This window comes from Cydia fagiglandana, chromosome 22 (assembly GCF_963556715.1).
Source record: "Cydia fagiglandana chromosome 22, ilCydFagi1.1, whole genome shotgun sequence".
Lineage (NCBI taxonomy): Eukaryota > Metazoa > Arthropoda > Insecta > Lepidoptera > Tortricidae > Cydia > Cydia fagiglandana.
Window position 1 is genome coordinate 7,846,488 of NC_085953.1, and position 17,443 is coordinate 7,863,930.

At 37.5% G+C, this 17,443-nt stretch overlaps 1 protein-coding gene across 1 annotated transcript in view; it reads right to left on the minus strand.

The window, feature by feature from the left end:
- Positions 1–17,443, minus strand: part of LOC134675463 (uncharacterized) — a 372,967-nt gene that overhangs the window by 352,881 nt on the left and 2,643 nt on the right. Inside the window, exon 2 of the mRNA XM_063533732.1 lies at positions 4,589–4,897. Within this exon, the coding sequence (XP_063389802.1) occupies positions 4,589–4,784 (196 nt within the window). The 5' untranslated portion in view covers positions 4,785–4,897. The remainder of the gene's footprint in view (positions 1–4,588; positions 4,898–17,443) is intronic.

The following is a 17,443-nucleotide window of genomic DNA, read 5'->3' on the forward strand; positions in this document are numbered from 1 at the left end:
ACCATTTTAGATACCTGAGGGTGCTTACCATGATCACCTTATTGCGATTCTGTTTAGGACCTAAACTGAATTGCTTAAGGACGGAGCTATACCGGGTGTGGCTTGTAACACGAGCAAATAATGAAAACATAGATTGTACTCCTCAAACGGTGACGCTTTTGTTCAACAACTTTTAAAAATTATGAAGTATTTAGACTCACTATTTTTCATACAAAATAAATATTGTCTTCAATGGACGCCATCGCCACGCCACATCATTGTGATTGACGTTGCTTGTCACGCCTTAAACATAACAAAATTCGCAATACATTGCGTCTTAGAATAAACTTTAAAGTGTGTTAAAAATCAAACCACAAGTTATTTTTAAAAGTCGCTGAACAAATGTTGGCCAGTATGAGGAGTACAACCTACAGTTTAATTTTTTGCTCTTATTACAGGCCACACCCGGTATAGGTAAGTCGCATAACTTCGAGACCATGTACATAGTCATATTACGAACTTTCAATGTCGTGTCGAATGCTGCCCTTGTCAACTAATTGCAAGATGGATCAGGCGTGTTTGCACAGACGGACATCCCCACGGGAACGTTCGTAAAATACGACAACCCCCGTGTGGTTTATGTTCATCTCGCCCGCAAGAATGTTTTATTTTTTTGCATAGCTAATGTGGTAATGCCGAAAGAATGATGCACAGTGGCCGGCCCGGAGCTTTCGGAGCTTCGCCACAGAATAAATAATAGTAATAATAGTACAGAAGACTCGCTCTCTAATAAAACGCGTCTGTTACGATCAGGACAGATATGGCCGCTAGGTGGCGACAGCGCCGCGCGCGGCTTATGGCTATGGTATGTGGAACGGATGTACTTGTAGCTACCTGTAGCAAAGCGACGAAATCGCGGAGTGAGCCACGCCTGGGTTCGCTTCGCTTCCATGGAACCACGTGATCACCGATCAGCTGTCATAGAAAATGACATGTCGGACGCCTCGGCCCGGGCACGGTCCGGTCTAGCGTGAGTCATCCTTTAAAGGCGTTTTAGTAGGAAATGTAGAAATTTTACTCTGTACCCCGCACAACATACTACTGCCATTGAGCCATTGAAAACCAAGTTGAAATGAGTTACGGCTGGGTATTATCAGACTGATCTGACTAAGTGACTAGTCCTAATATGCTTGTTTTGAACATGTCGATGAAAATCTAGTTGAACAACCAATCTAGGGCGACTTTCCAAGCTTGGGAAGTAGGTAGGAGAATACTAATAAATTATACAAGTAATTTTAAAAATATTGTTCGTAATATGGCAAATATTAGAGCTTTCAACTGCGTCACCTTAGTCGACATATTTTTGGAAGATCGCCTTTGATTGTAATTACTTTTGTAAACGTTTGCACAAAGATGAATCTTGAAATGATACATATTTAAGGTCAGCCAGGGCAAAATAACAACTATGGGACCACTTGTTCACGGTACATTACACACTTTCGCCAGTGTCATAAAAGATAATTCGCCCATGGTATAGTGGCTCTACTGTAGACTCATTTCTTGCATTTTTAAGTTTGCATTTGCCTTATAATTGCAATTGTTCTGGCTGACCTTATTAATTATTATCTAAATTTTTTTTTTTTATTAATTATTTAAAGCAAATCTTTCCCAAACAGTCTCCAGCAGAAACTTCCCACTCATTCCAAACACTTAAATGTAACTCTAATTTTATACTTATTTAATGAATGAAATCTAACAATAACTCTCAAATACACAAGCATTTGAGATCCATCGTTTACTCTGAAATTAACTTGGTTCAAACAAATTAAGGTTTATTTTTGTAAGAACAGTTTGTGGGAGCCAGTAGGAGTTTGGCAAAGTTAGGGATATTTATGGAATTTGGTAGATTGCCCACGCCGCCCACGGCTGGGGATAGGGAATTCTGCAATCTTGGGATTGACAGGATTCGCTCGGGCTTATTAAGGAATTTTATACGATACGACGTGATTGTTTTTCTCAACCGTCGTAAGTATGGTTAGAATCTGTATTTTTGGCGTAAAGGCGAGTAGTTAGTAAACTTTGCATGGATGCAACTCTGCTAAAGTGTGATTGATGGTAATACCAATATGTAACGTTTTCTGTCTAGCAGCAGTTAAGTCCAAGACAAACGGTCGTTTCGACAAGGATAGGAAGACCGAGGGGAGTTGTGACAGAGGAGAGTTGTGACATCGTCGATTTTTTGGAATCTATTAACTAGAAACTAGGTCGCAATAGCGCGCGTTTGTTAGTTCAAGTTACGAGCTAACAAACGCACACTGTTGCGACCTAGTTTCTAGTTAATAGATTCCAAAAAATCGACGATGTCGTCACAACTCTCCTCTGTCACAACGAACTTATGCTTAAAAAGAACAATTTGATATGTTCGTAACAGAGTGAATTTGCTAAACAATCATGTGTAAATATTTGCTAAGGCGCATTTATAAAACGCTGCGTGCCATTGGTTAAGAACGTATCAAACGCACAATAAACTTATAGATTTATAAAATGGGGCCACAATCTTCAAGATCTTTAACTCACTGGTCCGGGCGAATCACCGTGTCCAGGTTTTAAAGGGCCCACTGATTATCAGTTCGCCTGATAATATCGGCCTGTCAGTTAAACGCAAAATTTGACAGTTCCGAACAACTGCCTCTCTATCACTCTTACATATCAATGCGATAGAGAGACAATTATTTTATCCATACGACCACAATGGTCGTCCCCGTGTCGCATCCGTCAAAACGAAACAATACCAGCAATAGATCCCGAAACAAAATGATAAGATTGATAAGCCTACGCGGGCCGCGTCCCGCGGGACAACATTCCCGATATTCCCCACTTGTCTATTTGGCCCGTGCCCGACTTCAAACATCTCCCCTAACACTATTTACTCGACGGTACAAAGATTCTTTGTTTGCGGGCTACCTTAATACACAAGAATAGGAAATATATTTTCTATAAACATTTATATACAAATATGTTCTATTACTGGAGTCAGTTATGTAACGCTGCCATACATGACCCAAAAATTTTTTATTAAGCTATGAGCTTCATCACATCTGATATTTGAGTAATTCTAAGCATTTCTAGCCTAGAGTGAGGGGGAGGGTGGGGTACAAAGAGGGCCGCCACCGGTCATCTTTAAAAAAAATCTATTCTGATCTTGGTGGATACTAGGGCAAGTTTGGTATCATTTTCGTATAAACCAAAGACGTAGAATTCATTGCTGATATTTGTTTTTTTCAGTTTCATAGTAATTTTACAAGAAAAACGTAAAAAGGTGAAAAATTTGGTTGGAGATTTTTGCTACCCGGAGCCGAAACTACAAAAGATAGAAAGTTGAAATTTGCACACTAGACTACATTTATAAAGTGTACAAGAGATGAGAAGCAATTTTGAGAAATTCAACCCCTAAGAGGGTTAAAAAGGGGATGAAAGTTTGTATGGGGTTCAAGTTTTATTTTAAGCTAGGAATTTGAAACTTCGTAAAACGATATATTATTAAAATAAAAGAAAACTAATTTCAGCGTTTTTGAAAATTCATCCCCTAAGGTGGTGAAAAAGGGGTTGAAAGTTTGTATGGATATCAAAAAATTTTTCGAACGCGGGACTTGAATCTTTGTATTTGGGGATATTATTAAAAGACAGGAAAAGTAATTTCAGCGTTTTGTAAAATTCATCCCCTAACAGGGTTAAAAAGGGATTGAAAGTTTGAATCCATTACAAATCCGAGTAGACACACATTTCTTATTGCCTCCCAGGCTTGAAATGCTTAGAATTACTCAAGGAACATATGTGATGAAGCTCATAGCTTAATAAAAAATTTTTGGGTCAACTTTATAACTGCTTCCGCTATATTAAATACTAACGTTCAACCGGCTTTTGATTTTTCCGGAAAATGTCGGTTAAACTCGCTTTTGAGATTGTATTTTGTACTTATTTTATTGAAAACAATTGATGTTTTGATGCCAGTTAGGTACAATACGTTATAAGTATTTAACCATAACAATGCATCGAAGTTAACGTAATTCAATAAAAACACGGTGTAATTTATTCGTAAGCATAAACACAGAAAAAAAAATTATACAAAACAAACATCCAATCATAGGTAATACCATAAGGTGAAACCATCACGACACAGGTTACAAAAAAGAAATAACATATATACCTACCTAATATAAACACTCGCTTTGGACTTGATATCTTATATCAGTTATATCTTCCATCGTGTTAAAGGATTTCGCTTTCATGACCAGCAGGCCTATTATTGATGGCTTTATCCACGTGAAAAAATATCCGTCACATTTTAACAGAGCGTGATTGAACATGATACCATTTAATCGATCATGCTGTCACGTAGACACTACCATCATATCTGTGCTGATTAAAAAAAAACGGGTTGCACTCCGGGAGTGCCGGCAGAAGTGAAAACTCAATGACATTGTAACAGTTTTTTGATCAGGTCACGTGTCCGTCTTACGCTCTCGCGAGTTAAACACTTTTTCCCATCACAAAAAGTGCACAGCGCCGCTAAAGAAGTTTCCACTTCAAAAATAAAGATACAACTTACCAGCTGCCTTGCTGACGGGAACCGTGACCGGCGCCGCCGCGGTCGTCGCTGTGTTCGGCGGGTAGACCGGGTCGCAGCACTCCCTCTCCGGGAACTCGCTGCCCCCCACTCCCCCCACCATCCCCACCACCAGCAGCACCCACATTACCCTCATCGCCGTCTCTTCCCCTTCCTCCCAAACATCGCTCGTCTTCATCAGTATTCACATTACACTACTACAGTTGAATATACCTTGTGTATGATATGTTTCGTTTACGCGTACATAATTGACATTTAAACACGGTGTATAGTTAATTTATAAATATTCTCCTGGAAAAGGTCAACGTTGGATTGAGCATAAAAGGCCAAGTGTAAAAAAAGGAAATTTAAATCTGTCATAATACTCATAATCTTTCATTCGCTCCTACGCTCGTTTTGTTTCAAATTGTTTCATACTTCTTAATTTTCTCCCACGCAATCACTCCAAGATGATTTTATTGATTTATTCTCTTTTTTACCCAATTTAGGCTGCCTTTCCAGTGAGGTGGAAATGGGAGGAGAGGAACCAATTCTAATCCAGCGGAGCGGAGGAGAGAACCAATTCTATTGGCTGATTCCCGCACGTTTCTCTCATCTCCGCTCATCTTTACCTCAGTGGCATGGCAGCCTTGAACACACAGATACACAATCGTACGAGACCATGCAGATGCAAGAATATCGATGACTCACGTTAGACCGGGCCGAGTCCGGGCCGGAGCTTCCGGGGCTTACTTTTCTATGACATTACACGTTATGCTTTCCATAGAAAAAGATGCGCCAGAAGCTCCGGCCCGGACACGGCCCGGTCTAACGTGAGTCATCCTTAATCCCACAAAGTAACACAAATTAATAAACAGGACTGTCGACTCTCTGCTTCTTTCATTACCCCACTCTTCAGACAATCAAAAACACAAAAAAAGAATAGCAAAACCAGGTTAAAAAGGTCGTCCATTCTCCTTTCACCGTCGATTGGTCACGAAACTAAAAATGAACCGTGCTCAACTCCGGGCTGTCAAATCCGAATGACTAATAGCAATTACCGGGTTCCCCATAAAACCTGAATTACGGACCCGTCGCTAGCTTCGCCCTTTTTTCGAACATTGGCGTATTTCAGGGTTGACTTACGACAGCATAAACAAATGAAGAATGCTTTTTTTCTTGATGAAAACTGACTATATACTTAGTGATATTGCTCGTATTACTTTTATTATATTGGAACGTACTGCAATTTAATATTAACCCGCAGTCGGAATGGTCCGATAACTCAGCATGTCGATCGCAAAGGCTCCACGCGCTCAACCCCCCTACAAGAGGACATTAAACAAATTGAATTCCTAATACGCTATTTAACTTTTTGCCGGAAAGTACGCATATTACTTTTGTTCTAAACTTCGCCTATTTATGCGAAATTTCATTAAAATGAGGCATAATAATGGACTTTTTACGTCTCTTACTTCGCCTTTTGTTATTACTGAATCTTTTTGGATGTGATAATTTTGTTATGCTTTGGAAATCAGTTGGCGTTTTGTTTTTCGGATGTATAAGCAAATTTCATGGGATGGTGGGCGGTTTATTGTTGGCAATTATTCTACTCTAGTCTATTAGCTGTATTCTTTTAAATATACTTATATCGTATTTTTGTGTAAATACTTACTTAAATATAATGTAAGAATATCGTGTCATAGGTCAATCGTTTCGTCATTAGGTATAGATACTAACAAGGACTACTAGATTACAACAAGTAAATAGTTAATATTTGAATTCAAAAAGTGGAATGGGAAACTACTTAAACTAAAGGAGCTGGTTGTAGCTACGCATTTAAAGATTGTTTTTGTACACGTTGTATACTAATTCCATTTACAGTCTGACAAGGAAGAGTAGCAATTAAAAAGTGGCAATACTGTAGTCGTCCCTTTCAAATCAATATATTAAAAGAAAACGGGACGACACTACAGTATTGCCACTTTTTAATTTCTACTCTTTTTTGTTAGGCTGTAACTACTCAACCTAGGCCGTAAAGTAATTTGAAGAGGTTTGACGTCATCATCGTCATCATCATCATCATCATTATCATCACCATCATCATCATCATCATCATCATCATCATTATCATCATCATCATCAGGCTATATTAGTCCACTGCTGGACATAGCCCTCCTAAAGAGCGCCAAAGCGCCCTGTCCTCAGCTTGCCGCATCCAGCATCTGCCTGCAGTCTTTCGCAGATCGTCATCCCACCGTCGGAGGGCGTCCTACACTACGTTTGCCGGTTTGACGTAACTGTTATTAAAATAGGCTAACGGCGCGATTCGGGAAATGAATAAGAGATACACTACGAGTAGATATGAAATAGTAAAGATATGTGACATTCCACTGAAAAAGGTGCCTTATTATGGCGGCTGGCGCCGCGATTCGGGAAATGAATTAGAGATTCACTAGATATGAAATAGTGAACATATGTGACGTTCCACGGAAAAAGGTACCTTATGGCGGCCGGCGCTTACGTCGCATAGCGCCGCAATAATATTGGAGCCACGTTAATAATAGCGTAAGCGCCAACCGCCATAGGTAACTTTACCCCTGGGACGTTACATATCTTTACTATATCGTATATAGTTAATCTCTAATTCATTTCTCGAATCGCGCCGTAAGTTCTTATAGCAATAGTATTGATTATTGAGCGTTACCTAACATCCATGACATGACAATCTCACAACGAACTACCGTTCAATGCCACAGAGAAATCAATAACAATTGCCAATCAAACGGCCCAATAAAGACTATTTTCCGTTGCTCCCTTCGTTAACCTGACTAAGTAGTACTTGTAACTTTTAACGCACCACTTCAAGCGAATATAACCCTAAATTGTTGATTCGATTCAGTTTCCCAAGCGCATAGATTAGCATCTATAGACGGCGCATTATAAATTGTATAGGTCCTAATATAGGCGCTGTAAACATGTGATTTTACAGTTGATTTTTTTATAAGTCTGGTACCTATATGTTACTAGATTACTATTTGCTACACTACATATTGCATTGGGCAACTGTTATGGTGTACCGTTATTATAAATAAGTAAAAAAAAGTATCACTCAGTTACAACACACGCCATTTAGTAGGTACTAAAACAGGCCATGATTTTTCCCTTAGCTTTAAATTTGTTCATAATTTTATTGAAACACAGATTATAAACTTAGGTCAACTGAAATTAACGGTCGCGCTCTTAATTCCTATACTTATTAGTATTTTCTATGTGCTAAATAAGCGCTGGGATAGCTAAAAGAGTAAAAAAATGTATTTTTGATGAGCTATTTGTAGCTTAATATTATGTTTTAAATTTCACCACGCGGGCCTAAAGTTGCAATAGCGTCACTGTCATAATATAATTTTTCGAACTCATTGAGTATTTCAAAACATAACTAAACTGAAGCATTTTCCTTCAGTTACTACCCCTTCTGCTTATCGCAAATGCAGTACTTGCATGAAAAAACGCAGCTGCCATAAGCAGGGCAGACAGGCCTATCTAGTGTGTGTAATCAGTGCCATTGCTATTTGGAGGCGCAAACGAATCTAAGGCGATCTGGTAAAGATATGTTTACAGCCCGTTCAGGATTTATGGCGATGCTTTAATGGCGGAAAAGTGGTTAAATCGACTTTGCTTCCTGTTACGCTGACGATTCATTTTATTAACATTTAAACTGTAGAATATAGAATATTTATATTTAACGTCCATTTCATTTAGTATATAATTATAACAAATCAAGCTGAGATATTTACTACCGAGCATGAAGCGAATTCTGATTGTAATGACAGGTTATGAATTTGATCTGGAAAACTCTTTTTTTTATCCCATTAGGATCGAAAATTAGTCCTCTTCCTATATATATTATAATAAAATTCAGTCTGTGCATAGTAGCGCTATCCCCTATAAGTACCACAAATATACGGTAGTTTTGGCAGCATCGGTTTCATGAAATAATTACTCTAAACTCCGTCTAGAGGATTCCTAGTCTATGAACTTTCCTATTGCTCACTGACGCGAAATTTCCAACTATTTACCTCACTTTAGTGCGCCCTTTATGATTAGGTAGAACGTCGATCACTATTGGAGTATTGGCAATCAGTGTCTTGAGATTCAGCGTTTTCTTTGTAAGTTCTGTAATTAATGAAGATCTTCGGGCGGGGCCACAGAATACGCAGCGACAGATAGCTCACTGCTTAACTTCATTCAAATAATGAATATGAATTAACTTCAAGCACATTTTTTTAAATTTAAGTCTGTAAGAGGAGAGTAAAGTGGAGTTCAATAGAAATGGCAAATAATATAAACAAATATGACAGATTTGACGGAGAACCTTAATTTTTATAAGTTTAGATGGTTGTTTTATATTAATAATGAACATATATTTTAACTAGTAATTGATATAAATATAAGATTTAAGTAACTCCACTTTATGTATATAATTATTATAAATTACAGTATTTATACTAAAACCGTAGCATTATCTTAGATAGACTTACTTTATAATCTAAGAAGTATTACCTATTCAGGAAAAGTAAAAGCACTGTGGAACAAAAGGCGCGCATTCAAATGACAACCAATTCATCAAAACGACAAGAACAAGTAGTTTCAGAAGAAATGAGAAAACCTTAAATGTTGTGTTGAATATAAATGTTGGGTAACTTGCCATACTGCCGTATTCGAACTTCAATATATGTATCGACAAGAGACGACACGTAATAGATCCGTTCTAGATACGTTATAGTTTATATATCAACTAGTTCTCTTTTTCAGCGCAATTCGGGCAACCAATGTTACTTTTACGTTAGATAGAGTAAGATATCTATTAGATGTGAATTGGATCTCTAAGTCATATCCTGTGGAAATCGTTCAAGAGTATCCCCAGAATCGCGCAAATGTCAAATTTGACAGGTTAGATCTTAAACATATGGTTATCGTATCTTGGTGATGTCTAAAAGATATCTAATAGATGTCTATTACAAAATCCGAATCGGACCCTTACTATTATTTTAACCACCCCCAACATGTAACTCTCTGCTACTCCAAAAAACATGTCTGCCTTTGAATGCCGGGAATCCACGGCGGGTTCTCTGTTCGTAGTCGCTTTCCTCTATGAAGCGGGAAAACGCTGGGATTGGCTACGAGCGTAGCGCTACTAAAACGTCGGCACTGAATGTGTTAATGTACCGATTTTTATTTTGTCGTCTTTAGTTTTCCTCAGTTTTTGATCAAATTTGGTAAGTTTGAAGAGCCTATTTAGGAACACAAACTAGGACATATTAAACATAATAAAAAACTATCTATTCACCAAACACGTTTCGAAATCTGACAAAAAAACACGAGAAGAAAATAGCAATTCCTAATATACAATAGGACCCTCTGTAGCTGTCTATTCTGTACTAGACTTTGTGAAGACATCAAAACTTCGCTAGTGGGCAATCTACAAAGATAAAGGAGAATAGACGGGACAGCTGACGTTTTTCACTTGACTAATTGATTACTAATTTTGATTGCTCAATGCCTGGATAATAGCAATTTGTTTCGCTTTTGTTTTATTTAATCAATTGAGTAACTTATATTGTGTTCGTTGGTTTGAAGTTAATTTATTTAGTTTATTTGATTTTATTTTGCGTTGACTGGAAAGATGAAATAATATCAATTTCAAATTTTCTTGTTGCATTGGGGTAAAGCTTCGAAAACGGGTTAATTTTGAAAAATTTGGAATAGTGGATATGTCGGCGGCCGATCGTAAGATCAGACAGATCGTAATGTTCCTGTATGATGTTTTGACGATAGTCACATTAAACCAATATATAGGTAGGATAGGTTCGTTAGGTTGCTTCAGATGTCCGAAGAGCAAACTGCCCAGAAATAGGAGCCCCGCGTAGCTCCGTCGACTCAGGGAACGAGTCAAAGATTTTCACGTTTCACGATATGCCTAGGAATTTCACGATATGCCTGATCTTACGATCGGCCGCCGACAGATATATGTATTATTAGCTACTTTGGAAAAACTTACACTACTGCAATACCTACTTACCCAAGCAACTTGCTTCCTAAATGTTTTATGTAAGATTAATTGTCCCACAGTATTTATTTAAATTTTATTATCTACTTCAGCAGAAATGCATAATGTAAACGTACTGTTGCTCGACGCGCTCCCAGTACCTACATGTCATTTTGACACTTAAGTCATTGTCAATGGAGGTGACAGCAAGGTGTCATCTATTGGGCATTAGCATGTCGAGCACTACGTTTACCTTACTTTACTTAATCAGTAAGACATGTGCATAGCTTACATCAAATTCTTCTGGGATTCAAACGTGTGTTATAATTAGGGCATACTGATAATTCCTGGACTGGCGACTTTATATATCAGAATCCGGAAACTTTTAGTATGGCCCACGTAAAGTAGCAGCTTATTCTTTGACGCACAGCTAGGGAAAGAACCGCAAGTTTAGGGACCCCTAACTAAGACGGATCTGACTCGATCCTGACTTGTCTGTCGGAAATAGTTCAAGGTAATGATGGTTACATGTTTATTACTAGCTTTTGCCCGCGACGTCGTTTGCGCGGAATGATGATGATTGATCTTATCTTATTGTTTTCGGGGGCCCTTGCGGATACACTTCGACCCATAGGGATCTTTTGTGCAATTACCCCCTAGCGAAGATCCGTCAACTACTCAATACCTTTTCCCACCATATCCATGTGTCGGATGATGGAGCTCATGGGTAGCGTTTTAAAGTCCTTTGGTTCCAAGTATCCTGCTGCAAAGTCCTTCATTCTTTGTCTGGCGAGGGCGGGATGATGATTAATAAAAACTGTCCTATATTAGCCTTGACTGGGCCTCAAACTATAGTCAGACAGACAGAGTTCACATTTATAATATTAGTAGGGATTATTATGAGAAATCTTACACAAATCGACCTGGCCCCACAGTAAGCTCTATTAAGGCTTGTCTAGTGCCCACAAGGCACATAAATATAAATACTTATATACATGTAATCCCAATCCATCTCTCCTCAAACTCCTCAAAGGCTCCATCCCAAACTCAGAAAAAAATATTCGTGATAAACACAAATAAATGCCCTTACCGGGATTCGAACCCGGGACCTTCAGCTTCGTAGGCAGTAATAGGTAATACATACATGTACATGTAATAAACACTTGAAATAATTAGTTACCTAAGTTATGGATATTTATTATGAATAGGACATATATCGTGAAACGTCACATATACCGGGTGTGGCCTGTAACACGAGCAAATAATTAAAACATAGATTGTACTCCTCAAACTGCGACACTTTTGTTCAACAACTTTTAAAAATTATGAAGTATTTAGACTCCCTATTTTTCATATAAAATAAATATTATCATCAATGGACGCCATCGCCACGCCATATCATTGTGATTGACGTTGCTTGTCACTCCTTAAACATAACAAAATTCGCATTACATTGCGTCTTAGAATAAACTTTAAAGTGTATTAAAAATCAAACCACAAGTTATGTTTAAAAGTTGCTGAAAAAATGTTGGTCAGTATGAGGAGTACAGCCTACAGTTAATTTTTTTGCTCGTATTACAGGCCACACCCTACATTATATAGTTATATATCATCATCAAGTACCCTCAACAAAAGCCTTCTTGAGCTTACCGTGGGACTAGGTCGGTACTATAATGTATTTAAATACAAAATAAATATTTAGTTACAATCCAATTATAAAAACCAACATGAAAAAGCTTATAAAAGCTTTATAGGGCTTAGAAAGCTTACAGCGTGTGGCTATTTTCACGGCATGGTGGCTAATACGATCCAAGGTCGGGTAAAGGTCACCGCGGCTAATCTAAAATTATACCTATTACGTCCGGTCACTAGTAATATTAGCCATACGTTATGTAATGGATTTGCGAACATACATGAGTTATGTTATACCTTGAATGTTGACTGATTATCGTAGTTTAAGTAGAGGTAAAAATATACTCAACTAATTTTATGGTTAGTATAAAGGAAAATATTATTTAATGGCTTCTCTACACGATGACCCAGCGCTGGGCCAGCGATGGCCATGCGATTGGGCATTGGATAGGGGCGTTGTTGGGTTAGCCCCTCGTGCTAACATTGATGCCCGACAAGCGAAAGGATTCATGAACACGAGCGTAGCGAGAGGTTTGAAAAGCAGAATCATGAGCGTTGTGAGAGTTTCAAGGCACAAGGGTTAAACAACACAAAATTTTTCACCACACCAAAACTTGAATCTTGAGGAAAATGTTAACTATAAAACATTACAAATCAAATCCAAATGAACTTTATTATATATTTATCATTCAAATGTAGTGAAAAATAAATATGTAGCCTAGACTATTTACGTTTACCCCAGTATGGCCGCGATTCGGATTTTGAAATAGACATCTACTAGATATCTTTTAGACGTCACCAAGATACGATAACGATATGTTTAAGATCTAACCTGTCAACTTTGACATTTATGCGATTCTTGAAGTACTCTTGAACGATTTCAACAAGATATGACTTAGAGATCCAATTCACAACTAATAGACTACCTGACGCAAAAGTGACACTGGTTGCCCGAATTGAGCTGCAGAAGAGAACTAGTTGAAATCTAAACTATAACGTATCTAGAATGGATCTATTTAGTACATGTCGTCTCTTGTGAATATCTTGAAGTTCGAATACGGCAGTAAGTACCTATTTTAAAGCAGTGATTCTATAACTAATCTAACCATGATATGCAAGAATTCGGTTAAATTTCAACCGGCTCATGAAATCAATATGGCGGGCTATCGTATACAGACGGCAATTGTCTGTGCAATGACCTGCAGGCGCAGGGTTGAACCGGTATTTATAGGAACGGATTTATGTTGCAATGAAAGGGTTTTATCCCCGTTTTATGTTGTGGAATAACTGATAAGTTTTGTTTGCAAATGTCGCCAGTCAACGTTCGATGTCGGTTAGCGAATATAGATTATAAAAATATAATTCATAATTTCGATATTTTTTTGTTTAATTCAGATAAAAATATGCATTATTGTAACCTTCGTCTAGAGACTTAATTAAATATCACTCTATTCTATTTATCAAGACTAAGTAGTATTTATTAACTCACATTATAGACGGGTCTAACGCGAATTATATTCAATTACCTTTATTTACTTAATTGAAATCAAGAAACACCCCAGGAATTTTAATAGGGAGGATGGTTTCAACTTATCGCCAACTTGGGAACCAGTGATACAGAAGCTAAAGCCAAAGGATCTATCTTCGGACGGGTGCGTGGATATTGTGAGTGTTGCGTGTCGGACTATTGACAATAATTAACATTATGTGTGGTGGGTGGTTTGAAAATGTGATGTCTACCCCAAACTTTTCCATACACTTTTCGTCGGGTAGATGCACAAATCTCTGTTTTGACATTTTGCTGGGACAATCAGTCAGCCGCGACCACGACCAGTGAAACCTGTGTCGAAACGTCGGTAAATAAAGGTAATTGAATATAATTCGCGTTAGACCCGTCTATAATGTGAGTTAATATGTATTTAAAACGCGAAAGTTTAAAATATTAAGTAGTATTTTAAAGTAAAAGTCACAAGAAATATTTATTTTTCTAGCTATTACTAGTCTACCTATTTTTGTTTACTTATTGACTTTTTATATTCACAGTGTCACACTGCTGCCTTATTTAAAATAGTACATTACTACAGAGGCCGGGACGAAAGGGGTTGCCGGCCGAAGACATATAGACGGATAGGTCTGAGCGCGGGCAACCCCATTTCCCGCCGAGGTATGTATAGTGCTTTTCTCAAACATGCAATGAAATAAATAAAATAAAAAATCCACGAAACCCAAGTTTTATTAATAGAAAAGAAAAGTAAACTACACCCAAAATATAACCAACACGGTACCTATATCATTATCACGCGTATGTTTTACACGAGTCGTGTATTTTTACTACCCGTATATTTTCATGTATCTTTAATTTTTTCGCCTTGTATCCGTCTGACTGTCGTTTTCGTCACATAAGTTTACATAGTCTTTCATGATGATATCATGTTTCACATACATCGTTGCTTTATGCATGGAGTAAATAAGTATAATTTCCACAGTGTTGACGAATTTGTAGGTACATTCATTTAAAATATGCCACAAAACTGTTTCTAATAAACTGTAAGCCATTTTTCTTAGTTTCTCAAATAATAAAATTGCCATAAGCAACCATATACATACTTCGTCTTTGACTTGGCGGCAGAGGCAGCAAGTTATTTAAAACCAATTCTGCTTACGCCGCCAATTCCAACACCTACGATTACAATTAATATTAATTTCATTATTTCGTCGGAACTCATATTAAAGTCAAAAAATCAACAACGCACCATAAATCCAATAAAACAGAATGAATATTTTTCAACTTTACCTCCATTACATTTTAAAAAATATAACTACGCGTGTTTGAGTACCTAGACCTTTTTACCGCTAACGTTTAGATGAAATATTTTAAATGTTTTTATTTGTGTAGTTAAATTTATAATTTAAAATTATAAAGTTAGAGTGTATTATTTATTAAGTTCATGTTGATTTTATACAAATAAAACTGCAAATTATAGCAAACATTGTTTTTTGTTTTTTTTTTATAGGCGTAGTGGCAGAGTGTCATTACGAGCCATAAAGCAAATACTGCCTCTAGTTTTTTTTTATGGATGAATGCCACGATGCTGTGTCACAGATATCTGTGAAATGAAAATTAAAAAAGAGGACTTTGCCGGCCTAGGCCTGCAAGATGTGTATGAAATTCCATTAACGACCTTTTGTCCTAGCCGCACCTGAAACGTCATACTTCGCAGCCTATTATAAGGAACATAACATCAATATTTCATTGCATGTTTGAGAAAATAATATTACACTTATAAAAATCATAAATGGGTACTTAGGTTAGGAGATTAATTTTCTTTATTTCTTAGGAAATACACAGCACTTAGGTGTTAAAAAATAAACAGAAATAATGAAGAATCATTCCCCGAACTCTTCGTTTGTTTTTAATTATTGTATTACGAGCTGTTTTTATTTATTGTATTATTTAATTTCCAGGTGCAAGACATACGATCTACTCTGGTACAGGTGCATTCCATAAAATTGTCTACCGTTTGTCCCGTACAAACGCAAATTTTCTGAAGATTTGCAGGTATAAGAGTTTCCTTTTCTATGACAAATGGTCAAAAATATGCACAAAAAAATAACCGCCTGCTTTAAATGCCGAAAAAAAGTCGCAACACAGGAAATTAAATGCGTTTGTACAGTCAACAACAGAGCTATGAATACAGGCAAAGTGTCAAAAATATGTATACAGTACTTTATTGCCCGTACATTAAGGTCGTGTATACATATTTTTGGCACTTTGCCTGTATTCATAGCTCTGTTGTTGACTGTACGAGACAGCCCGTGGAACGCTCCGAAAGCGGTTTTTCGAAAAACACATAAAAGTACGCAAACAGCACTTACAGTTCATTTTATTTGCACAAATCGTTCCGCGGGCACTGCGTGGCTCTGTTCCATGTTTTATTAACAGGCCATAATCACGGGAAACACGTTTTATTGATTATGAGCCCGATTCGGATTTTGAGATAGATATCTACCAGATATCTTTTAGTCATCACCAAGATACGATAACGATATGTTTAAGATCTAACCTGTCAAATTTGACATTTGCGCGATTCTGGAGATACTCTTGAACGATTTCCACAGGATATGACTTAGAGATCCAATTCACATCTAATATATATCTTACTCTATCTAACGTAAAAGTGACATTGGTTGCCCGAATTGCGCTGCAAAAGACAACTAGTTGATATCTAAACTATAACGTATCTAGAATGGATCTATTAGTACGTGTCGTCTCTTGTGAATATCTTGAAGTTCGAATACGGCAGTTTAATGGTACTTTTGAGAAAATGTTGAATGTCAAGTAAAAGTGAAGTATGTATATTGGATGGCCGATGGGGTCGAAAAGTGCTCGAGTGGAGACCACGGACGGCGCAGCGTAGGACGTCCACCCACAAGATGGACAGACGACCTTGTTAAGGCCGCCGGAAGACGCTGGATGTGGGTCGCTTCCAACCGGTACGAGTGGAGGTCCAAGGGGGAGGCCTATGTTCAGCAGTGGATGTCTTATGGCTGAGATGATGATGATGATGATGATGTATATTGGATATACTCGTACACAACTAAGGTGTGCTCACGGTACGCGATCATACGGACGATGTCATAAACCGTAACCGTCATAGTCTTAACTTACTATCAGCCGTATTCGAACAATGAGATACGTCAAATACTAGATATTGAAAATATATGGAATAGATATGTCAGTATTAAACAAGTGTCAAAAGTGACGCTTTTGTTTGAAGAAATGTCAATTTTGACACTTGTTTGACACTGACATATCTAATCCATATCGTTTCAATATCTAGTATTTGACGTATCTCATTGTTCGAATACGGCTGTATATGGATCGAATATGTCAATGTCAAAAGTGACGTTTTTGTTTGAAGAAGTGTCACTTTTGACACTGACATACCTACTTATCCGATAAAGTTCGATTCAGGCCGCAAGGCATTCAATACATCTTTAATTAAAGTAAAAATCGAAATCACATTCACTTATACCGGGTGTGGCCTGTAATATGAACAAAAAATTAAACCGTAGGCTGTACTCCTCATACTGACCAACATTCGTTCAGCGACTTTTAAAAATAACTTGTAGTTTGATTTTTAATACACTTTAAATTTTATTCTAAGACGCAATGG